The 27021-nt window shown below is 35.9% G+C and overlaps 1 protein-coding gene across 4 annotated transcripts in view; it reads left to right on the plus strand.

The window, feature by feature from the left end:
* The window catches only part of LOC126821662 (uncharacterized), a 68269-nt gene that overhangs the window by 8716 nt on the left and 32532 nt on the right, over positions 1-27021 (plus strand). For all 4 annotated transcript variants that reach the window (XM_050550129.2, XM_056101382.1, XM_056101384.1 and 1 more), the window contains exons 3-15: positions 8635-8875; positions 10353-10481; positions 11028-11134; positions 11903-11989; positions 13033-13083; positions 13872-13999; positions 14631-14728; positions 15632-15747; positions 16729-16835; positions 20086-20169; positions 20267-20356; positions 20897-21032; positions 22007-22092. In XM_050550129.2, coding sequence (XP_050406086.1) covers positions 8635-8875; positions 10353-10481; positions 11028-11134; positions 11903-11989; positions 13033-13083; positions 13872-13999; positions 14631-14728; positions 15632-15747; positions 16729-16835; positions 20086-20169; positions 20267-20356; positions 20897-21032; positions 22007-22092 — 1460 coding nt within the window. The remainder of the gene's footprint in view (positions 1-8634; positions 8876-10352; positions 10482-11027; positions 11135-11902; positions 11990-13032; positions 13084-13871; positions 14000-14630; positions 14729-15631; positions 15748-16728; positions 16836-20085; positions 20170-20266; positions 20357-20896; positions 21033-22006; positions 22093-27021) is intronic.

Below are 27021 nucleotides of genomic sequence, written 5' to 3' on the forward strand. Positions count from 1 at the left end.
GAATAGCGAACCTATACAGGTAATATAACAATATGATGATTGGTTCAATACGAGTCATATTGACGAGTTATCATATCAATGGCAGGGTTTGATTACTCAGTCACGCTGTCTAACTCATCAACAGTGTATATTGTCAAGTTATCATATCAATAGCAGAGTTTGGTTACTCAGTCACGCTGTCGAACTCATCCACAGTGGATCATACTCACTAGAAGACATGACAATACAGAAGCTTCTGACTGGGATTAGATCACCCAGATTCAGGAACGTCTTATTAAACATACATTATTCAACAGCTCAATTTGCCTATTGCAGGTCATTGAAAAAGATAAATGTCCAATTAATTATATTACTATGTGTCATTGATTTATTTTGGGATTTCGGCGGGGGGCATCAGCCTCACCGTTGGCTTGGCTGATCCAGAGACCATAGATAGGGGGGCGGGTGCATGGGCGTCGAAGCGCACAACAGGGGATCCGTGTGGCCACTCCAGGAAAATTCCGACAACTAGAAGCCCGGAAATGACATTTCCAGTGATGTGAGACAAGAATCCGGTTCTAAATAATGAATTATAATGAAACTTACAGTCAAAAATCCAGATAGAGGGGTCATGCGCCAGGGGGCCCCCCCTTCCCGAAACTAGATCCGCGCTTGAAATTAAATTGGCTTGGTCATAGGATGGGGTATATATATTTGAATATTCGTTGTTCAAGCTGTTTTTGATGACAGGTCGTCTCTATGACTACATGTCATTAAAACATGGTTCGCTACACGTAAGATTTTTATCTGAGGCAGTGTCAAAAGTTATGTATTTATAACTATCAGCGATCTTGTCATAGGTAGGTAGCACCTGCTGGTCCACCCATGTATGCCTGTCTTTGGTTGGTACAGAACAGTAGGACATTGAACCCCATTTCCTGCCAGACCCTTCTCTATGCTCTACTGACAAGGGGAAACGATGTTGGAACTTTTACATACATGTATATCTTCATTACCTCCATTAGTACAGAAAAGTTAGACTTAATCCCCATTTTATATCATTTCATTTCGTTTCTATTTTGTAACGTAAATAAAGCCATGAATTTCTCTTCATTATTTGTATAAACATATCATTCCACTTTGAAAATTATTTGTATACAAAATAGTTACAGTGATGAATGGATGCACACCGAGTAGACCTACTTAAAATGCTTGACTGCCTGACCCGACCTGAATTATTTAAATTGAATAACTCAACACAAACGCAATAAAACGAAACTGTTCAGCTGGAGAAAATATTAGAATAAAATTGAGCGAAAATAGTCGGATACTAACAAACTGTTAACTGAAGCTTACCACCCCCAGGACAAACTGTTGAAATTATGCAAATATTAGTTGTTAAACTTCTGGCCCAGAGACGAAAAGCAGAATTTAATGGGTTTTATTGAATTGTTATTGGTCTCTTTAAAAAACTGGGTATTTCCTCCGATGAAGGGAGTGGGGGTGGGTTAGGGGTAGGGTTAGGGTAGGGTTAGGGTTAGGGTATTTCCTCCTATGAAGGGAGTGGGGGTGGGTTAGGGTTAGGGTAGGGTTAGGGTTAGGGTATTTCCTCCGATGAAGGGAGTGGGGGTGGGTTAGGGTTAGGGTAGGGTTAGGGTTAGAGTATTTCCTCCGATGAAGGGAGTGGGGGTGGGAAAGAGAAAGACAGTGTGAGAGAGAGTTTAACATCCACTCAACACAAATCAGGTCATTTCGGGACTAACATATAGTTCAATTTTATTTCAATAATTTGCTTGTGTAGGGATCTTTAGTAGTGGGAGGAAACAAGGGTACTCTGAGAAAACCCAATAGATTGGACAGACGATCCCTACTCCTTGTCACATAGAGCTTGACTCAATAACAGACCTTATGATCCAACGCACACACGTTAACTATTCGGCTATCCAATCCCCATAAGAATCACTAGACACATGCAGACACCACCCCTGATAAGTCAGAGCCGTGTTTCAAAACTACTGAAGGTTGTTCTTGGTGCGGGTCGCGATTTAAATCCGGAATGTTCTAATCAACATTCCACTGCCCTATCATTCGATTACCCGTTCCTCAATTCGTCACAAAAAAGTAATCTAGGATTCTATGATGATGAATTGAATCCACGTCTGTAGAAAGAATGGACTAAACTTCTTTTAATTTGTGTAAATATTAAAGTTGATGTGCTTTAAGAATTGAGTGCCTATCATCTTTTAAAATATGATCATGAATTGCTTAGACATTGGTTCACAAGCCAAATTGAAAGTGAAATTATCAACAAACGGATTTCTGCTTGATCCCATCACTAATCTCATCAACCAAACTGAACTCTTTGATTCAAAATTGTCTGACTGGATCCTTTACTTTTCTTATGGCAATAAAATTTTGTTGTATTTTTGAAAATTTGTCAAATGTTTTTACCAGAATGTTCAATAATTCGAGATGTTTGCGAATTTCAAGGCCTCATTTGCAAGTTTGGGAGTACAAGTATTTTAATTATACATAAATATTCTTGTAAGATTAAAATATTATATCTTTTCGTGGGTTTTCTCCGGGTCCTCCGGTTTCCTGCCACTGCTAAAGATCCCTATGCGCAAGTGAATTATTGAAATGAAACTGAACCATGTGTTAGTCCCGAAATGACCTAGTTTGTGTCGAGTGGATGTTAAACCCCATCTCTCTCTCTCTCTCTCTCTCTCTCTCTCTCTCTCTCTCCATAGCCCAGTCAGTGCAGAAAAGTAGGATGTTATTTTATTTCTTTGATCAAGTTATATTGAAGTATTTTATTTGTAGATACTATCTTTGATCAAGTTATATTGAAAGTGTTTTAATTACGGATACTGTCTTTGATGAAGTTAAAACTTAAAGTGATTTAATTACAGATTAAGTTGTTTGATTGTTGATATAAGTTATCTATATTTATACAAGATTTATAATAAATATTGTATACAGTCAACATACTACGGGTGTACTTGTATACAGTGAATATAAGAATAAACCATGATTTCTAATAAATATACCACACATATACAGGGAATATAAGAATAAACCATGATTTATATAGGAGTAAATAAATAAACACCCCCACTTTTCTCTCCATATTGTATGATATATTGACTTTTATATTAAGATGGTTATTATATGATATATTGACTTTTATATTAAGATGGTTATTATATGATATATTGACTTTTATATTAAGATGGTTATTATATGATATATTGACTTTTATATTAAGATGGTGTCTTATTTATCAGTATGTTAGTATGTAGTGAGCTTTATCTTTAATAGGGGTTTGGATAGTTGAATGGTTAGAGCGTTCGTTCGTGTTGTATCATAAGGTCTGTCAACTGGCGTGGTTTGGATTCCACGACCCCGGATGTACGACCCCGGATGTACGTGACAAGGAATAGATAGGATCGCCTGTCCAATCTCATGGGTTTTCTCCGAGTTCCCTCCCACTGCTAAAAACCCCTATGTGCAAGCATATTATTGAAATAAAATTGAACCATATATTAGTCCCAAAATGACCTAGTTTGTGTCTAGTGGACGTTAACCCCCTCTCTCTCCATCCCTCTCTCTCTCTCTCTCTCTCTCTCTGTGTGCAGGTTAAATGTATAGCAGCCTATAGAAATAAAACAATTGACAAGATGTACATGTAACCTGGCCATAAGAACAACTAGAATCACTATATGATGTCTGACCTTCCCAGGCACCACTGACCTTGAGATAAACTAGGTCACATGTATTATTTATGGTTAAAATATGTCAACATGATGGTAATAAATGTTTTTATGAAATATTTATAAATGTCTTCCTCTTGATCTATTGTTTGTTGATGATGACATTTATACTTTATACAGGAAATATTAAAATCTGTCCTCTCTGTTGACCCCATGGTTGACCCCACGGTTGACCTCAGGGTTAGCCTACAGTTGTAAAACCAGTGAATATGGATGTCTTTTTTTTTACCAGAGTAATTGAAGTTTATATTTTTTCAATATTTTCAAACTTTGAAATGAGTAGATTGTGTATCTGGACCTGGAGGAGACTTAATCAAAATAGAGAGGAAGGGAAGAGAGAGAAGAGAGCGAGAGAGAGAGAGAGAGAGAGAGAGAGAAATGGGGTTTAACATCCACTCAACACTAACTAGGTCATTTCTGGACTAACACATGGTTCAATTTTTTTTCAATAATTTGCTTGTGTGTAGGGGTATTTAGCAGTGGGAGGAAACCCACGAACTTGGACAGGACAAATTTGCCGGACTCTTATTGGAAATAACCACCCTATAACTGCCGTGGGAATGCATCTGTACACCATTTTTTTCAGATTATCTAGTATTTTTCTAGTTCCACAGATACCAAATTTCCACTGAAACCACACCAGTTGACTCAATGACAGACCTTATGATACAGCGCGCACATGCTAACCATTCAGCCATTCAAACCTTGTCACATTCAGGGAAAATCGAAACCACGCAACCTGACGGAATGACAGACCTTATGATCCAAAGCGCACATGTTCATTCGACTTTCCACCAACCCCTTTGACTTGATCCGATGAGGCCTTCTAGATCTTGAGGCTTCAGTCTGTCAAACATACATGTATATCAGGCACTGTACATATGTTGATATCTAAACATGGAATGTGATAAAAATAACCTCCTGTTAAGATTTAGCTATGAAAAGTTGGTCTGTGGCATGTGTTTATTTTTAAAATGTCAAGAGAATTGTGGTGTTGTTATTTCTAGTTGAGACTGTGAGAATTTCCGTCATCATTTAAAGATAGGTTACCAGTCATACACCCACAGAAATTAAGTTGTCGGAGCAATTTATATATATTTATTGTTTTGGAGGTAATGATACCATTTACAAAATACTTAAAATTGAATTCTGAATGACAGTGCCACTTTGATTACAATATAAATACCAGTGTTTCCAGCTCAACGTAGAAATATTGTAAGTAATGATATCTACCATGTCCAATAATATTTGCATGGAGTTAAAATGTACAATATTTATGGCGATCTACAAAATTATTTTATCTTACTGATGAGTGGTCTACTAGAAGAACTTTATTTAAAGAGAGACAAACAACTTACATACATGTTGACTAAGTAATGGACACTTTAAATCCATGTATAATGGTGATTCCATTCTGGAATATTTGGAAAATTATGATTTGGTTTTAACATGTTTGGGGGATGGCCGAATGCTTAGTAGGAGTAGGGTCGCCTGTTCAACCTCATGGTTTTATCTGGGGCCTCTGGTTTCCTCCCACTGCTAAAGACTCCTATGGGCAAGCGAATTATTGAAATGAAACTGAACCATATGTTAGTCCTGAAATGACCTAGTTTGTGTTGAGTGAAGTTAAACCCTCTCTCTCTCTCTCCCTCTCTCTCCCTCTCTCTCTCTCTCTCTCTCTCTCTCTTTTTAACATGTTTTGTTTCGAGGCTCCAGACAATAATGACTCTATTTTAGAATATTTTTTTATACAGAATAATTTAGTTGGTACCATGTTGTTTATATGTAGGGTATAAGTAATCATGATGACCATGTGGTTTCTATAAAATACTAGTTTTTTTGTGTTATATTATCTCTAGTAGTATTATAAGTAGTTCAAGTCGTCTAAACCTGGTATAATAATCAACCCTATTATATACTTAAATTGATTCATTAACATTTAGATAATGTCTCTATCTGAACGTTGTTTGAGGGATTGAGGAAGCCCTTGCGCTAGTACTATAATATTATTCAGGGATTGAGGAAGCCCTTGCAAGAGCTATAATATCATTGAGAAATCGCTCAGACTACCTACTATATTTTGAAAGTCGAATCTGTAAAGGGAAAATCAGTCCACAAATGGTTCAATTCCATTGAGTATTTACAAAGGAATGGTGAATTTCACCACATTCGGCATTGTCTGTGCAAAATTTACCCGACAGCACACTGCATGGCATCATAAATGGTATTCACTTCATTAGCCCAGTTTGAACAGAAAATCCCATTTCATTTATTTTAGATTGTGTGGACCTTAAACGCTATTTCATTTCATTTAATTGATAGTCGTTCAGATGGGACGGAAAACCGAGGTCCCTTGTAAACTTTGCCGTGCACATAAAAGAACACTTGGTAATTTGAATTCGATATAAGAGTAGGCGGTAGCACTGCTGTCCTAGCCAAATTTCCCTCATAGCACACTGTAAGGAGTATGCCAATCTTCTTTATCTCAGTCGGAGTAGAACAGTAGGACGTTAAACCCCATTTCATTTCATTTATTTTACTTCTACCACTCTTCATCATTAGCAACAGAATGACGTTAAACCTCATCTCTGTGTGTAGATATACAACAGATTATTGTTATAATATAGATGAGATTATAATTATTATCTGATATCCTGGGGCACGTAGTATACAATAATCAAACACTGGTCTGGTATCCTGGGGTACCTGCTATAATCAAACACTGGTATCATATATCAAACTGATAGAGCAGGTCATTGTGACTAAACCGTCTATACTATTACATGATTTATGTCATTGAGAATATATAAATATTAGTAATTTTACTGAGGATCCATTGGGCAATGAGAAAGAGAGAATTTGGGTTTAACGTCCACTCCACATAAACTAGGTCATTTCGGGACTAACACATGGTTCAATTTTTTTTCAATAATTCGCTTGCACGTAGGGGTCTTTAGCAGTGGGAGGAAATCGGAGGACCCAGAGAAAACCCACGAGGTTGGACAGGCGACCCTACTCCTTGTCACGTACAAACGGGGATTCGAAACCACGCCATTTGACTCAATGACAGATCTTATGATACAACGTGCACGTGCTAACCATTCGGCCATCCAGCCACCATTGTACCCAGCTATTAAACAGAGCGACACTAAACACTCAACAAAAACACAAAATAACTGAGAAAATCGAAAATAGGAAAGACAATAACATAAAAGAATATAAGGCACAGCAAAGCAGGTGATAAAATGAAAGATGAATCTAAGTTCAGGATGAAATAAAACTGGCAAGCTACGTGAACCAACCACAGGTAGAAAGTGATAAAAGTTCAGAATGAAATGAAACTGGCCAGCTACGTGAACCAGCCACAGGTAGAAAGCTGACATTTCTCATTGGTAGAAGACTCTAATGGTAGCCATTGGTGACGAATTGTTACTTTTTATAAATGCACAGCATGTTCAATATTCTCTGTAATATTTACGTTTCATATCAGTTGTAATCTTTACTGATCTTAAAATAGCTAAAGATAAATATTTGTTTATAATTGATAAGAAGTGTAAGAGCAGCATCCAGAAGGACATATGTAATGAACTCCCCATCTGTAAATAAAGACTAACATATATAGAATGAATTTTGATTCAATAACATAAATATTCACCACACAACTAACTTGATTAGAGGGACTGTATCAGAACGAACAAGACAGTATTACTATTAGAAGAAAAGTACTGTAGTTTTAATTGAGGGTGTGATTTGGGTGCATGCATGTTTCAACTGGTTACAACAAATTATCCTGTTGTCAAGTATAGACAATAGAATTTGGTGCGCATGTACGTTTTATTACATTAATAATCACTGGGATTGTAGACAAATAATTTTAATATAAACAGATATTTACCATTCAATTAACAAGATTGATAATGACAGGCTTGTGCGTTGTTGTTAACAGGCTTGCACCCGAACAACGTCCTGGATTAAAACTACTTGATTTTAGATTATCACTTTCAGGGTTAAGGCCATTGATTACTCTAATTTGCACACTCTAGAGGCTGAAGGTCGGATATGATTGACTTAAAATTTATACGCAGTCTTTCTGTTCATGAAATGAAAAAAGCTTGTTTGATTTCTGTTATCTCAAACATCTAAAGTCATCATCTCATCAAATTTAAACTATTTTTGATAATTACTTGTTGTTGCCCTTGATATGTGTTTAGTGCCTTGTACATGTACATGTTTGTGTTCCCATCACCTACCAGAGATGGGAACTTGAGTCCCCTCAATGACCTAACTTGCGATTCGACTTGAAATATTTATTGTGACTCGAGACTTGACTCAGACTTGGCAGAAGTGACGACTCACTTAGGACTCAAGTCACGGTAAGTTGGCATAACTCTAACTTACCTTATTTGCCATGAATTACTCAGACATTTGTGAAGATTTATAACTTGACTTGGTGTTTATGTTTAAATATATGACCATGTAGAGAGCAACAGGCTAAGCCTCACTGTGGTCACGTGATCATATACATGGTCATATACGTAGGCATATTTTCCCGAGTTTTTTAGTCATAGTAATAAAGTTATGAAGTGAAGCACATGTGTTGTGTCTATGAGGACTGATCAGACACTCGCAAACCCTGAACATTACACTCGGTAATAAAGTCAACTCGACTCAGACTCTATGTATGCCATGCGGCAACTTTGAACTCTTACCTACAAAAGAATAATAATGTGACTTATTATGGGTGTATATTTGTTGCCTGGCAACCTATCTTTTTCTCTATGGTATCTAGTGCTACTGATGAGTTTCTGAGGTTTTACCATTCTTTGGTATGTCATAAGTGTACTAATTTAATTAATCTGCAATTTTTTGTCCTTTTTTTCAGAAAAATTAGAATTAAAGACATTTACAGTTGGTGATCAGACACCAAATATTAAACATGTTCGCGTTTTTGAATTTTGTGAAGGGGTCCCCGGAGGTCATAGTAACGTCACATGGGTCAACGTCAACCAGCCGCCTGCTGGAATGGACAAGATGTCCTCCTATAAAATTGTGCTGGAGACAGACTTGACGTTACACTGTGAAGATTTTAAGATGGTTTTCCGAGCTAAAGTCGGAAATAAAAAGTGAGTAAGAATGTTCAAAAACTGATGTATTTTTTTTTTATTTTTAAAAGGTATTTTAACTCACTTGATAAAATAAATCCCTAAACGTTACTATCTGCTTGGTAGGGGTCCTTGTCTAAAGGTCCAACCTAGAAGGGGAGCCATGTAGGTCCAGTGTTCAATTCTAGTGTTGGCCGAGAAATTTCATCGGTATTTTCCTACATGGTTCCTACTTGTCGATGGTGCAGGACAATGTATGGTCGTTCGAAAGGTCACAGAAAACCTAGGTCCTGTATACACATTGGAGATGGTGCAGGACAATGTATGGTCGTTCGAAAGGTCACAGAAAACCTAGGTCCTGTATACACATTGGAGTGAAAACCTAGGTCCTGTATACACATTGGAGTGAAAACCTAGGTCCTGTATACACATTGGAGTGAAAACCTAGGTCCTGTATACACATTGGAGTGAAAACCTAGGTCCTGTATACACATTGGAGTGAAAACCTAGGTCCTGTATACACATTGGAGTGAAAACCTAGGTCCTGTATACACATTGGAGTGAAAACCTAGGTCCTGTATACACATTGGAGTGAAAACCTAGGTCCTGTATACACATTGGAGTGAAAACCTAGGTCCTGTATACACATTGGAGTGCACGTAAGAAAACCTAGGTCCTGTATACACATTGGAGTGAAAACCTAGGTCCTGTATACACATTGAAGTGCACGTAAAAGAATCCTTGTCAGAATCCAATATAAGAGTTGGTCATAGGGTTAGGGTTAGGGTTAGGGTTAGGGTCCTGACAAATTTCCCTCATAGCACACTGCTTTGAGTATGCCCATCTTCATTTGCCCAGTCAGAGCTGAAGAGTAGGACATTAAACCCCATTTCATTTCATTTCTAACCCAGAAGTCATCGTTCATCAATATCCCATGCTCTTGGCAAGGAAAATTGTTGAATGGGATAAAAAATCAATGCTCGTGTATGTTATTGAAAGCGTGTTAAAAATCCTGTGACAGTTAGACAGATTAGGCCAGTGATTCTCAACCAGGGTGCCATGGCACACAGGTGTGCCTCGAGATCTTCCTAAGTGTGCCGTGAAATTTTGAACGGCACACTGTGATCCCAATTGAGTATTCACTGGTATCTACTGATAAGTTCATAGCTGTGATTTTCTATGACTAGTCTCTGTCTACGGTTATATTGCGTCTGACTTACCATGTTTTTATTTTGCAAAATTCAAATACTTTATATATATATTTAGCCAGGTGTGCCGCTATTTTTTCATATGTTCCAAAGTGTGCCGTTAGCCAAAAAAAAAGGTTGAGAATCACTGGATTAGGCTGTAATGCCACTATTGGGACAATATTTCCTTCAAAGCACACTGCATGGCACACTGTCCATCTTTATTAGTCCGACTGGTGCAGAATTCACCAATTTAGGTACAATTGACATGAAATTTGGCTTACTTGCTATTTATTTTGTTTGTTTTTCAGAGTGAGTTTAGGTTTCGATATGTCAATTGATGATTTGAATATTACTGGTACGATGCAAGCTATCGTTCATCTTAGTATGGATATACCATTTCCTCACGTCTCTAAGGCTACAATTTCATTTGTTGAGAAGTACGTATTATTTTCTCATATTTTATAGAAGCTATGTGTTCAATAGGCTGGTTGTTACATTTCTAATATTTTATTTCATGATTTCTGGAAATGTAGATCACATCACAGGAGTCTGACCTTCTATCCGTATATATATGCATACACCATACCGAACAATATATAATAAAATAAGAACAGGAATGCAATGCCCGTTGAAGCCTCGATTTTACCTGCTCTCGCTTCGACTCGTTTTTTTTACAACAATTCGTAATGTCAGGCAATCAAACCACTTTCTATTCACTCAGATATGTTTTTTCTTCAATCTAGCCCTTTGATTTGCATAAATACTCCCCACAAAATGGTAATATAGCCACTTGTTTCCAATATTTACATTATTTTCGTTCATTGACGTTTGTCATCGACTCCATGCGCTGACGTAGTGCAGCTGTCCAGGCAAAATTAACCCTCATAGCTTACTGTATGGCGTATGCCCATCTTCATTAGTCCAATCGGAGCAGAACAGTAGGATTTTAAACCCTATTTTATTTCCACTTTTACCTTTCACAGACCTGACGTGACCTTCAATATACACATGTTAAGAGCTATACAGTTGATGGAAGTACCATTATTAAAAAGCTGGATTTATAATAACGTTATGGAGGGACTTACAAAGGGTAAGTTGTTTATATTTTATTATCCAAGTTAAATACGGCCAGCAAAATCAGTCACTTGGTTCACTTCACCAAAATTGAGTTCTCTATATTTCCTGAATGCCACAACTGTATTCTTTAAAGGGACAATAACACTCTTGCTGGGTTGACAGCTCCAGAAAATAAAAAATAGCCTTATTCTAAGTACTAGATGTGTAAGTGTCCTACCTGTTGTGTAAATTATCCATTAAATCCTATTTTACTTGTCCAAAAGGTTCAAAAATATTTTTAAATCCAAGTCACATTTGAAAAGCTTTACGTCAGGCTTTTCAAATCATTTAGTTGAATTTTTCCAATGTTTTAAATTAGTTGTGTTAAGATGAAATTTGTATCATCAATTAATTGGAATATTGTAAAATAGTACAATTTGTTGACCAGAATAAAGATTGGGACATATTATTAAGTTACAACAAGAGTGGTATTGAGCCTTTAAAATGCAACAGAAATTGCTGTTCGGACTACTGGTTGTAAGATTATTTGACGTCAAATAGACGACTAATTTCAATTGTTTTAGGGAGAATCTTGATCATGTATAATTCAACATCCCTTATTATAATCAAATTTTGTGGCATTTAGAGTTCAAATAATTAAAAATGATTTAGAATGCTGAAAGAAATCATTTCAATAATTTCACCACTGACTGCTGTATATAGTCTGATCTGATGGGACAGGGATTGCATGTAATAAACAATAAAATACATGTTCATAATTTTATATCGTTTAAAATTTCAGCTATGGTGGACCCCGCCTCTGTAGACCTTCATTTCGCTAAAGCCGGACCAATCCAAGTTAATAGATCATCTATTAAGGAGAAAAAAGGTAGGTGAATGGTAAAAATAATCTGGATTATAAAAACAAGTGCTGGACAATCTGTGGTTTAACATCTACTCAACATAAACTAGGTCATTTGGGAACTAATTTAGGTTCAATATTATTTCAATAATTTGTAACCGTGCAGGGGTCTTTAAGAAGTGGGAGGAAACTGGAGGACGTGAAGAAAACCAACAAGGTTGGACAGGAAACCCTACTCCTTGTCACGTACAAGCAGGGAATCGAAACCATGACACTTGACACAATGACAGACCATATAACCAAACATACACATGATAATGATTTGGCTACCCAACCTCCCTGCAAGATGATCTGTACCGCACAGAGAAAGAAACACGCATAAGATAATCACATGCAATACACAGAGATTGACCAAAGTTTATTTCATGGATACTATTAGATCTCGACCTCTGATGATTTAAGTATTATCAAATGGACTCCTCTAAATTCTAGACAGTTGATGTATTTCTCGTAAATATAAATAGTCATCAACAGTTGGTGTATATCTCATCAACAAAAATGAAATGGGGTTTAACATCCTACTGTTCTGCTCCTAAACTGGGCTAATGAAGACGGGTATATGCCATACAGTGTGCTATAAGGGAAATTTTGCCCGGGCAGCGGCGCTACGGCCTACAGTTATATCGAATTTCAACTGCCAAGGGATCTTTTACGTGCACCCAAATGTGTACACAGGACCTTGGTTTTTTGTCCCCTCCGAACAACTAGACAGCTGTCCTTGTCAGGCCCTCCGTCCTGCATCACTGACAAGGGGAAACCACGCTGGAAAATCTGAATGAACTTTCTCGGCCGTTGCAGGAATCGAACGTCCGACCTCCAGGCTAGCGAGCCAGCGTCTTACCCACCTAGCCACGTGATCCCCTCTCATCAACAGAGGATTATGGTTGAATGTTATAATGATAATTATTGATCAATGTCTGATACTAGAACAATAAAACTTAGTCCTACTCAAGTTGGAAGAAAATTCTAAATATTAATTCATTTATTTATTTAATCTAATTTTATTTCAGCCCATGGAGTATTAACAATAAAAATAAAGGGAACACCTCATGATGAAGCTAGTTAGTATATTTTAATTTCTATTTTCATTGTTTTTTATACGAAACCTTGCTCGTGATAACCGCCCCTTTTTTTTATAAACCTTCTGCCAGTGATAACCGCCTATTTTTAAGGAATTAAATCTTCTGCCATATGTAAAGTCCATATTTTCAAGGATGGGGAGGAACCCTTTGATTTTTGATCATCCAAACGACAAGACACATTTACCGAGTTAGAAATATAGGTCTGACCCTTAACAAGTAAGAACCAAGTTTGAAAAATCTCAAGGGTTCTTCTAGGCAGCCGAATTATCTGGTCGAGAGGCAGCTATCGTTTAAACACTTCAGCTCTTCAGAAACACTTCTTTATCATAGAAAGTGTAGCAATGGTTAAGGTAATACTCACAACCATTGCTTCTGGAATATACTGACAACCAATCAGATTAAAATACAGATCTATATTTTTTGCTTCGTTTTTTTATACTTTCGATGACCTCTACTGCATGCAGATCTGACCAGTTGTAGTTGGAGGTCACGTCAGGGGTCATACAAGCGGCTTTTGACCTATGACATCAGACATTTAATTAACCAATCAGCGTTGATGTTTTTAGTGGAAGACCCACAGTTCCGTGCCAAAAACATGCTGTAACAGACCAGAACGTGGATTATATAACATCTCTTCCAGATCCAAGTGTAGTAAAGACAAGTAAAACAAAATTTTGAACTATAAAAAACGAGACGAAATAGGATCTGTGTTTTAATCAGATTAAAAGTTTTCCTGTATTATATAATAACATGTTTATATTTTATAGTTGCTGAAGATATACGATATTGTGTTTTACGTATTGGTGATAGAAAACGTGAAACAAGAGATGTTCCTGCCATCAACGAATGGGAGGACGTCTGCTCATTCTTTATCTATGATGTAGCAGATGAGAAAGTAAGTTGTCATGGTTACGTTGCTGCCATCTTTTTGGTACTATGTATTGTTTTTATGACGATGACGAGTTTAGTTCACTGTTTAACACTCTATCTGAATTATGTCATGGTTGCAGCAAATGTGTCATGGTTATGGCTATTGTGTCATGGTTACGGCAATTATGTCATGGTTTCGGCATTTATGACAATTGTAAAGTTTGGACTTGATAAATGTTGTTAGAGAATTGTCTATAACAATATGGTAGTTAGCAAGGGATGACGCATCAAGTCTTTAAATGTTATCCAGATCTAATTGGTTTGACTCATTGATGGAAGTGTTACTTACCCGCACTGATGTCTAATTGGTTTGATTCGTTCATCAGAGTCTTACTGATCCTCCCTGATGTCTTATTGATGCTACAGGAATGTGTGTGTTTGAGTTGTATTTTATGTCCACTTCCACCGAGGTGATCCCCCAGACAATAACATGTTATGTATACATGGTGCAGTATTTTACAATGTGATTAGTGAAAAAGGGATTGAAAGAATAATAAGATATTTATATATATATGTTTTCTATATCTCTATTTATATGAAACGATTCGGATAATTATCACATAATAAATAAATTGTGTAAATGTTACGTATTTCAGCTAGAAATAAAACAGAAATGTAAAAGATTATTAACGAGTACTGTGGTTGAATCTCATACGATTAAATTATCAGCACATCCATTTCGAGTACAGAGCAAGTAAGTATTTAACTAGCATTAATTAACATAGAATAGAATGGCCACCTGTTAACATATAGTAGTAGGACTCGCTAACGGAGATCCTGTGATCAATCCTGTTGTTGCCATGGTTCCCCCTTGTCATTGATACAGGTTAGAGGACCAGGTAAAGGGACAACGTATAGTTGGTCGACTGGAATAAAAGATTGATGGCCTGTGTACAGATTGGTGCCCTCTTGATAGTTGGAATTCGATGAGTAAGCCATAGTGCCGCTGCCTGGGCATAATTCCCTCCTCGCACACTGTATTATGTATGCACATCTTCATGTTTTCATTCATTAGTCAAAATTATCATCCTTTGTTATTGTTTAAAGTTTCAATTGCAAATTTTCAAGTTATATTTTTAAAACGTATTAAAATAAAGCCTTAAAATAGATGGTATCCATAAACAGTCCTACCATGTTAAAGAATAATCCTATTAATCCTATAATTCGCTATTGCCAGCTGAGAAGTTGGCAAAAATATCATTTTTAACTTCAAATTCCAACGTTTGAAAATGGCTGCCCCATGTTGTCAATAGCAAAATCGGGGGGTAATTGTGTTGTTATTTCCTGTGTCATAGATTTTTAAGGGTGGGAAATAATGTCCATGATCGTATAATAGTGATTTGATAACCTATTGAGCAAAAGACATAGAAATAATTATGTTTTGACTTTCTTAGAAAATTTGAAATTCTCGCTTTAAGGGGGTTTATTTGTTGAGACTTTACAAAAAAAATCCTCTGAGGTCCCATCTATACCTAAGATCCACCTTGATAGTTAAAAATCGAACTAAAAATAATCTGTAGTGCCACAGCCTGGACAAATTTCTTTCATAGAGGATAGATTACAGAGGTGTGAATATGTTTTTTTTTGTGTATTTTAGAGCTGAAGATACATTTACAAATAGTGATGGTTCCAAGTTGAAACTAGATTTAGAATATACAGCTTTACCTAAGATTGATCTGGAAACAGAACCAGCAAATCAACAAATTACAAACAGTAAGATGGCGTAAACTTTTACATTCAATCGTTGTTGTTTTTACTCTAATTTCAATTTCAAATCAGTTATGTTTGGTGAAATATGCAAAGAGTCCAAATTGAGTGGCAGTCTTTGGCGTTTGATTATTCCAGTCTACACCGGTAGCATTCTCATGTGGGATATGTTTAGCCTCGTGCATTGAGTCACTTCATTACAAATGGCGCTCAAAGCATTCTGGCACACTATTTGTGTGCCAATTTTAAAATTTTAATTTTGTCTTAAATCTTGGATATCAGATGCCCATCTTTTCATGGTAAGATATCAACATCAATGTCGATTTAAATCGACCAATAATTCGTTCTTGCAATGTTGAAGACTGTGTATGATATTGAGTTATAGACTTGCCTCCATTAAAGAAGTCCTGCACCATTTACATGTGATTGTTCTTACACATAGATTTATCTTTAATAATTGTTTCATTGTGGCACGTCAGCTTGGTAAATAGACCAGTATGAGATATAATGACATGCTCAGGATCGGATCTGAGTTTTATACAGATTGTAGATTAAATCTGATAAACTCCGTCCCACATTATAGATCTTGTGTATGTTAATAACAGGCCAAATGCCTACACATAAACATAAACAGTTCATACGGGCGGCTTATCTGACGGCCCCTGATTATAAAGATCTTGTAACTTTTAGGTTTAAATAATAAAATTTCTGACTGGATTATAAAGATCTTGTAACTTTTAGGTTTAAGTAATAAATTTTCAACTGAATTATAAAGATTTTGTAACTTTCAGGTTTAAATATTGAATTTTCTGACTGGAATATAACCATGATATGGCTGTGTAATAGATATTTTATTTGTTTATACTGTGTGATGTCTGTCTGGAATAAAATGGGTGTTATTTTTTATTTGTTTATACTGTTTTATGTACATGTCTGGAATATAACCATGGTATGATTGCTGTGTTTATTTTATTTATTTTGTTGCAGGTTCTGGTGTGATGTATGTTAAAATACATGGTGCTGCTAATGTCATCGCTGCTGATAGAACAGGGGCCTCAGATCCTTATTGTGTGCTCTTCTCAGATAGACGCAGGGTAAGATAGATATACTGGTTGTAAATTTACCTGTCATTCAATTGACCACCTGGAGTATATATACCTGTCTGTCAAATGTCCACCTGGTGTATATATACCTGTCAGTCAATTGTCCACCTGGAGTATATATGTGTTTGTCATAATTTAGTATTTTTAGAAATTTAAAACTAGAAAGAAAGAAATTTAGTAAAACATTTTCTTGTAAAACCACTTCAAAATACATTTATGGACTTTACGTGAATTTGAAAACTAAGGCGTCATCGTTTGATGTGTTGAGTGAGTAGAGAATGCTGCATGTAATGGTGCTGGGTTCACATCTCTCTCTCTCTGTGTTCAGACCAGTTGTTATTTTATAATTTTGATATTTATTATGCTGATAATAGAAGTATTCAGACAGGGTAAGAAAGCTGTACTACCACACACAGACTCCACAATCTTTCACTCTTTAATCTTGCATAATGTATGTTTAACTGCAGACAGCACTGTGTTTGGCCCATTTTGTTATTATTACAAGGGCAATTTTTTAATTATTTAGCTAGTTTATACGAAGAAGGCCAATCCTAATCAAAATTCAGCGAAATAATTTTTTACCAGACAACGATCAATGTGTTCGGCCATTTTATAATTATTTTAAAGGAGCTAAATCGCTAATATTTGGGATCTAGAAATTGAAACAAATGGGTTGCAACGCATATAATAATGTGATGTGAATATATTTAAACTGATTTACATTCAATTGTTTTCCGTTTTTACACCAATTTCAAATCAGTTATGTTGGGCAAAATACACGAAAAGTCTTAACTTAATGGCAATCTCTGGCATCTGGTTATTCCAGCCTACACCTATAGTATTTATTGCGCATGCTCTCCATATAAGAATATGGCATTACCGTTTGACATGACTTATGGGATATGTCTAGCCTCGTTCTTCAAGTCCGTTGTTACAAATGGCGCTGAAACGCATTATGGTACACGATTCGTGTACCAATGGTAAAATATTTATTTTGTCTTAAATATTGGATATCAGAAGCCAATCTTTTACCGGTAAGATCACAACATCAATGTTGATTTCAATTAACAATTAATTTGTGTTTTCAATGTGGAAGACTTTGGATGATATTGAGTTAAAGACTTAGCTACTTTAATTACGACTTTCATATCTTTACCTATTTTCACAAATGTCAGTACTTTGACTCTGTCAACAAGATTGCTATACAAGATTGCTATTAATGTTACATTATAAGATGGAGTTTTTGCTTTTGTTATTAAAATTTCATGCATGTATGTTGCTACCTGCCAAGAATTCTGCTTCACATTTCAAATATGGCTATTCAACTGTCCTTTGATACTTAGTGTGAAAGATTTCAATTTTCATTGTTTTTCACAAAAAGACTTTTATTTTCATCTCACATCATTTCGTTTGTCTACATCACCATTATTCTTTATGTCGTAAATTGATACAGTTTCATGCTAGGTATTCCAAACCAATTGGAATTGTTGTCTTTCAGAAACACCTATAGAAAAAAAAAGGGGGGTCATGATGGCTAAGTGGGTAAGACGCTGGCTCACTAAGCCAGGAGGTCGGGTGTTCAATCCCTGCATGGGGGGTTGGATGGCTGAATGGTTAGCACGTGCGTACTGTATCATAAAGCCTGTCATTGAGTCAACTGGTGTGGTTTCGAATCCCCGGTTGTACGTGACAAGGAGTAGGGTCGCCTGTCCAACCTCGTGAGTTTTCTCCGGGTCCTCCGGTTTCCTCCCACTGCTAAAGACCCCTACACGCAAGCGAATTATTGAAATAAAATTAAACCATATGTTAGTCCCGAAATGACCTAGTTTGTATCGAGTGGACGTTAAACCCCATTTCTCTCTCTCTCTCTCAATCCCTGCATTGGCCGAGAAAGTACATCCAGATTTTCCGGCGTGGTTCTCCCTTGTCAGTGATGCAGGCAGAACAGAGGACCTGACAAAATCAGCTGTCTAGTCATTCGGATGGGACGAAAAACAGGTCCTGTGTACACATTGCCATGCACGTAAAAGATCCCTTGACAGTTGGAATTCGATATAAGAGTAGGCCGTAGTGCCGCTGTCCGGGCAAAATTTCCCTAATAGCACACTGTATGGCGTATGCCCGTCTTCATTAGCCCAGTTCGGAGCAAAACAGTAGGATGTTAAACCCCACTTCATTTCATTTCATATAAAAAAATCCTGCTTCGTATTTATAAACTTATTTGCTCCTCTCTAAAGCAATTCGCTACGAACTTGTTTAGTTAAGATTTAAAACAAAACAAGTGGCCGTTTAGTTATCAAGACTGGAAAGAACTAAAGGTTAAACCAGTTTGACCTAATAATATTTGATTGTCTTAATAAAACAGCTGTTTTAAAATAAATCATTTCAACTTAGTTCATAAAATAAAGTCATATATTTATATTTTTATAAGGTAGGAGTTTAATAATCCTTATTGTGTGTTGGAATTCATCCATTTGATATGTCAAAATTATCTTTCCCTATAAATGGTGCCCATATGTGGAATAAACTACCAAAAACAATTAGAGAAAGTTCAGCTTTTGTTAAAAATTTAAATCGGATTTAAAAACACACTTGTTTAAATATTATTACAAACTGTAATCTTTTATAGGTATTTGATAACTGGATAGAGCAATAAAATATAACACATACTTCTGGCAAAACAGCTACTAATTTATTTGGGCGACATTTTGAAGCGTTAACGTTGAGAGAATACTCTTCAAAATGTCGCCCAAATAAATAAGTAGCTGATTTTCCATAAGTATGTGTTATAGTTTATTACAAACTGTGATGTGACATTTGTTAAGCGCTTAGAAATATGACTGGATATAATGAAGCGCTATAGAAGATGAATAATGTGATAATGTTTATTGTCGTGTGTTTGGTATATATTATATTGTTTACTATTGATGTAAAACAAGCTTGTGTCTCCGCAGATATATTTTGTTTTATTTATAATGTTGATAAAGTATATTGCTCATTATAATGGAATAAAATATTGTTTGTATTTTTATGAAGTATAATAACATTTCTTCTTGTGATGGAATGAAATATTGTTTGTATTTTAAACAAATGGTAATTCTGTTCATCAATTTGTTCTGCTTATAATTTTGTTAGTTGATGTTGTCAGTCAGCTTTAGTATTGAAGCAAGTAATTGAATCAGGCTGTGTTTTACATAAGAGAACGGAAATTTATATTTAGATTTGTATTTCTATATTTCAGATATTTACAACACCTTACATACCTGAGACAAGAAATCCACGATGGGAAACAGGTGTTGAATTCTTTGTTAGTAATGTTGCCAAGGTAATCAGATCATATCATTCTATTCTTGGTAGTTGATTGGTCAATTATTGCATGTGCCTTTTAAATAAAAAAAATAATGTTTTGGTTTTATTTTCAGACCAATTTATCGTTCTTTGTATTTGATTGGGACGGTACGAATACTATTGATGATGATTTCCTTGGATCAGCTCACTTCTCGTTATCAGAGGTAATTTAATATTCAACATATTTTATAATCAATGTAGCTTAATGTAAACTCGATCCCGGTGTTGGGATTCATCCAGATTTTCCAGTGTGGTTTCCCCTTGTCAGTGGTGCAGCAGCACAGAGAACCTGACAAGGACCTCTTTCTAGTCATTCGGATGGGACAAAAAACAGATGTCCCATGTACACATTAGCATGCACGTAAAAGATCCCTTGGCAGTTGGAATTCGATTTAAGAGTAGGCCGTAGTGCCGCTGCCCGGGCAAAATTTCCCTCATAGCACACTGTAAGGCGTATGCCCGTCTTCATTAGCCCAGTATAGGAGCAGAACAGTAGGACGTTAAACCCCATTTCATTTAACTCCAAATGATCACACTTTATTACGATTATATAATATGTTGCAGTATGAAAGTTGTGTTATAAATTATAATGGTTGTTTTGTTATAGAATGAGAGTGTGTTATTAATTATAATTGTTTTATTAGGATTATATAATATGTTGCAGTATGAGTATTGTGTTATTAATTATAATTGTTTTATTATAGGATGAGAGTTGGGTTATAAAGAAGAATCTAACATTAGGATATAATGATCCGAAGAAGGGTTACGTACAGGATAGATCATGTGGGGAGATAACTATATCTGTTATATTTAGACCAGTTCCTTCTGTTGGTAGATCAGGTAAGACGGGGGAACATGTGCGCTTTAGATCATAAGGTCTGTCAGTGAGTCGACTGGCAGGGTTTCAATTCCCCCACTTGTACATGACAAGGAGTAGGGTCGCATGTCAAACCTCATGGGTTTTCCCTGGTTTCCTAGTTTGTGCCAAGTTGACGTAAAGCCATACACTTTGTCTATAATAACTAAGTGGGGGTTGGATGGCCGAATGGTTAGCGTGTGCGTTGTAGCATACGGTCTGTGATTGAGTCAACTGGCATGGTTTCGATTCCCAGCTTGTGTGTGACAAGGAGTAGTGTTGCCTGTCCAACCTTGTGGGTTTTCTCCCACCGCTTACCAATCCTATGTGATCCGTATGTTATCCCAGAAGGAGAGGAGTTCCCTAGTCCGCAGGTGCACTAGACGGTCGCTATAAGAAATGCTATAAATATGGGTATCAATAAACCTAACCCTAACCCTAATAATAGATATCAGTGGACTAATGAACCCCCCTGAAGTGAACTAGTATGTGTCAAGTGGATGTTAAACCCCAGTCAAGTAATAGAACCAATTGTACCTCTTTATATTATGTCGTCATACTGAAATATTGTGAACAACAGTAGTCGAGTGGTAAGAGCACAGGACTATTGACTAGAATTTTCATGATTGAATCCCGTTGTTAAAGGGGAAGAATTTGGGTATTTTTTAACGTAGAGCAGACACGATACATCGTTGCATTAATGAATCGCGATTCACTGTCTCACGATTTGCGTATTTATGTTTTATTGTCGCTTCAATAAGTCGCCTGTCACTGTTGATTATCCCTGACAGCAGTGGCAATACCCAGCAGTATTTTAAAGCCCTGTTTCCACTTGTCGGGGGCAGCACCGGCATGGCATGGGAAAGTAAAATCCACCAGTGTACACACAGTTGGAATTCGATTAGTTTAAACACATAATTCCTGCATCTATTAAACTTTTAACTGAATTTTTTTTCAGAAAAATATCGAGCCTTCTTAGACAGTATTAGTAGTAATAACAACGATTATTTATATCGCGAAGATCTCATGTCACCTGCTACGTCAGTAAGTAATCTCCCCATCTTTATCTATTCCATTATTGAAGTTTTTAATGTCTGTACTTGAATTCATGAAATTATCTATAATTATACCCCATCTTGGGATTCGTTGAATCATAGATAATTGACGTGAATTGAAATGGGGAGCCACGGTGGCTTAGTTGGTAAGGTGTTGGCTCACAGCTGACCAGGAGAACCCTGGTGTTGGTCAGCATGTTTCCCCCATGTCAATGGTGCAGGTTATAGGGCATGACAAGAAATAGTATCTAGTTATTTGGATGGGATGATAAACTAAGGTCCAGAGTAAATTATTCTTGCACATAACATAACCCCCGACAGTTGGAATTTGGGTAAAACTTTCCTCATAGCCCACTGTACAGCTGATACAGAAATAGCATCTGGTTATTCGGATGGGATGAAAAACTGAGTTCCAGTGTACATAAAATACCCTTGACAGTTGTAATTTGGGCAGCCCACTGTACAGCTGATACAGAAATATAAAACATTTAACTTTAATTAAAATACTTAAATTGTGCACAGAGAAATAAATATTTAGCATGATTTCACTCCCAGCTATAAACACAAGGATAAAAATACTTCCATGGTCTAACATACTGTTAAACAAGATGATTCATGTAATGGCTGCTATTCAAATGGCTTCTTTCAATCTGTTTTTTAATGGTTTAAAGATACATTATGTAAGATTTAGATAAAGAGCTAGCCATTCTGGCTACAATAGTTCGAAAATAGATAATGTAAAATGAATAATTTGAAACTTTCATTCAAATTACTCTATTGCGAGCGAAGATATTAGCCTTTGAAGGTTTGACAATTTGTGTGAAATAATTTCAACCACCGCTGAACTGTTCTAATAGATTTAATGTTGGAGAAATGGTATCCAGTAAATATCGCTAGTCCTTATCCAGTAAATATCGCTAGTCCTTATACAGTAAATATCGCAGGCTAGCGTTGCCATAGAGAGTTGATTAAGGTCTGGATTAGTTAATTAATGTCTAATTAATAATTTAGATAATATTTCAGGCCTAAAGAAAGAACTGCAATAGGAAAGTTTTAGTTCTTGCATAATGTATTTTTAATCCATGCTAAAAATGTATACAATTGATTACTTAACTTATGATTAAGAAAACAAAATTGTCTTAGATACAGTCATACTAAATATTTCACTGAATATAATTGGTGAAGCTGGTTTATATTGATTGACTATGTTCTATTGTTTGGGATGATGTTCACGGCCTTTAATTACTGTTAATTATTAGTTGAGGAAATGATTAGAATATACACGTTCTTGTTTAAACAGTACGTAGAACATTTGATCACACTATTCATACAAGTTTAATTTCCTATCTCCAAATTCATCTTCTCACTAAGAAAGTTATATCATTATATCATTCTTTAGTTTATTTTCATTTAAATGTTGATTATTATTTTTATTAGCTTCAGGTACTAGTATATATTACATTCATCTGTCATGGTAGTTTGATATATCATAGTAGTTATAATAATAACATATTCACAGATTTAAATATATTTACTTCGCTTCTCACTTCTGCTTATCTAACTTGTATACAAATGGCTAATGTCCGCTAGAAGTCGTAACAGACAACAGAGCGTATGACCCCACATTGTCTTTTTTAGCCCTTAATAATAACGATAGTAATAATTTACGCATGCCAAAAACAGCTACATTTAATGTACATGACTAGCTTATTAATATCTGCTAGAAATGATAACAGACAACAGGGCATACATGTCATAGGCAGTTAACCTAAGATTTTTGACAGCAACCCTCACATTTTCTTCTTAAACCCTTAATGATAATTTATATTCATTTACGCATGCTGAAAACTCTACATTTAACAAGTCCCTCTATAAATAAAATCCAAAACAGTCAGTTTATAATCTTGATGAGCGAGTAAAATAACTGCTTGTAAATGAGTACCTAGCGATCTCCCTTATGCTCCCTCCCTTTTCGCCTCTTACAGGAATTTGGCCTCACAGTCACCTTTGGCCTTTTTTGGCAAATTTCTTCAGAAACACTGGTCTGTGACATTGCCTTAGGTGAAAGCGGGCATCAACCCCCAGCTCATAGTAGTAGAAATGAGTTTATATGTTGATTACAATGATGAGCAAGCAGAGTTGACAAGAGTCGCTGGCCTTTGAAAGCAACTTGAAACAATTGTCTGCTGTAAAAATTACCCAAGGCACAAAAATCAAAAATATAATTGAAACAACATTCTGCTATGTTAAAGCAAAATGAGAAATATAGGTTTGTTGGTAGTAGGGAGAGATGATAATTAAATATAGGTTTGTTGGTAGTGGGGATGATAATTAAATTTAGGTTTGTTGGTAGTGGGGAGGGATAATAATTAAATGCTATAACCCACTTGTTAGAATATTATGGTGAGCTATCAGTCCTTCAGATTATGCTTTGATAGTTTATGAAAACCATAGCTAACGGATCCTTAATAATTCTGACCAATCAGCAGGCTACTAATTCTTATAATTCAGGTCAGTAGACACCTATATTAGATTGGTGGGGGGGGGCACAGATTTCAGAATATTGCCCAGGTAGGGGGCCAAGGGGAGTAGGGTTAGGGTTAAGTTGTCGAAACCCCTGACAATTTTGAGTATCTTGATTTTTTTATATTTTGAATGCTATTGGGTGGGAATGAACATGTGCATCCCTGATCTCCCTCCCTCTCCTGTAACGTTCCCCAGGCCCCTGACAAGTGTCTACAGACCTTTGATCTCCCTTCCTCCCCTCTAACATTCCCCTGGCCTCGGACAAGTGTCTACAGACCTGTATAATTTATGTTATTAAATCCTGCTTTTTATGTCATGGTTTATTTTTTTATAAAGATTCAATATTATGCATGTATTTATCAGTTAGTTCTAAATAAAACTTATAATACCACTCATCTCTATTAACATTTCAATATATCAAACATATTTTAATACAAGGTTAGTGCCATTATAGTGAACCCCTTCAATATGATATATATATATTATAGCGCAGGTTTTTCAGTGGATCTTACTGTTATAGTCAAGCGTGTCAATATAATGTATATATATATTATAGTAGTTATAGTCAAGCCCTTAAATACAATATATTGGCAACTCTCAGTCAACCCCAATATTCAGCCTCGTAGTCTGAGCGCTTCATTATATTGGGAACTCTCAGTCAACCCCAATATTCAGCCTAATAGTCAAGTGCTTCATTATATTGGGAACTCTCAGTCAACCCCAATATTCAGCCTAATAGTCAAGTGCTTCATTATATTGAGAAATCCCAGTCAACCCCAATATTCCGCCTAATAGTCAAGTGCTTCATTATATTGGGAACTCTCAGTCAACCCCAATATTCAGCCTCGTAGTCCGAGCGCTTCATTATATTGGGAACTCTCAGTCAACCCCAATATTCAGCCTAATAGTCAAGTGCTTCATTATATTGGGAACTCTCAGTCAACCCCAATATTCAGCCTCGTAGTCCGAGCGCTTCATTATATTGGGAACTCTCAGTCAACCCCAATATTCAGCCTAATAGTCCGAGTGCTTCATTATATTGAGAACTAAGAGTGGACCTGACAGTGTTATTGTGAAGCCCTTTAGTATGATATATAGGGTACTTTCAGTTGACCCCAACAGCAGTGTTATAGTGAAGCCTTCCAGTATAATATATAGGCAACTCTCAGTCAACCCCAAGCCTCAGTGTAGATACTCTATGTGTTGTAAAAATGTCATCTTGTAAAAGCTATCTATTTACCATTATACTGTAACCCTCATATCATATAATTCAATACATACGATGTTATAGCTATATATTTAATTCAATAATTTATAATGGTCGTTATTATATGTATATATCTATATTATTTCATGGTAATTCCATATCATATTTATTATTTACCCAAACGATAATTTAGAACATATGATGTGGTGCAGAAAAGATATTACAACATCAAATAGGCTTACTGGACAACTCAAAAAATTTTGCATAAATTTATATAATATAAATAAATGATAAGCATGAAATATTTCAGTGATTGTCTGAACACTGCTGGAATATATCAAACTTTTGCATGAAAATGATAGTGTTATTGTGTTCAATTATGACCCCCCCCCCCCCCACCCCCCATCATGTTAACCACTGAACAATATGGATCACTTTTGCTGTAATCGTTAATGGTTGTTGTATTGGTGAACACCACTTCACAAGTTGTGAAGTTAATGTGAACACAGAGTGGAACCTGTAAACACTAGGGCCCCGTTTCTCGAAATCTTTACTAAAGATAAAATCCAAATTTTAGTAGATACTTCAATTTTGATTGGCTAAGCACTAAAATCAACCTAATATTATCCAATCAAATTACTAAAATTTGGATTTTATCTTAGTTAAAATTTTGTGAAATAGGCCCCAGGACTGTTGATCACTAACAAATTGTATACTCCTTGTGTGGTATTGAGCAATTGAGCACCTTACAAACAACATTTATATGGAATGCAATAACTGGCTATAAATACAGCACAATGTTCTCATAAGTTTTCTCTTATCATTTTGAAACACAGATGTTAAAACTTTGTGATTGTATTCCATATAAATGGAAAGTAAGTTTTTAATATGGAATCCAATAACTGGCTATAAATGTATCCCAATGTTTTCATAAGTTTTCTCTTATCATTTTCAAACACAGATGTTAAAATTTGTGGTTGTATTCCATATAAATGGTCTGTAAGTTTTTAAATTGTGCCAACTTTCTGACAGTGAACACAGTAATTACAAGTAGTAACGATTATAGTATATAATGTCTATATAGTTTTATATGTATTGTACAAGTCTATGTATATTGTACAAGTCAATGTCTATATAGTTTTATATGTATTGTACAAGTTTATTTATAGCATGAAGCATGATGAA

This window comes from Patella vulgata, chromosome 5, assembly GCF_932274485.2.
Source record: "Patella vulgata chromosome 5, xgPatVulg1.2, whole genome shotgun sequence".
Taxonomy (NCBI): Eukaryota; Metazoa; Mollusca; class Gastropoda; family Patellidae; genus Patella; species Patella vulgata.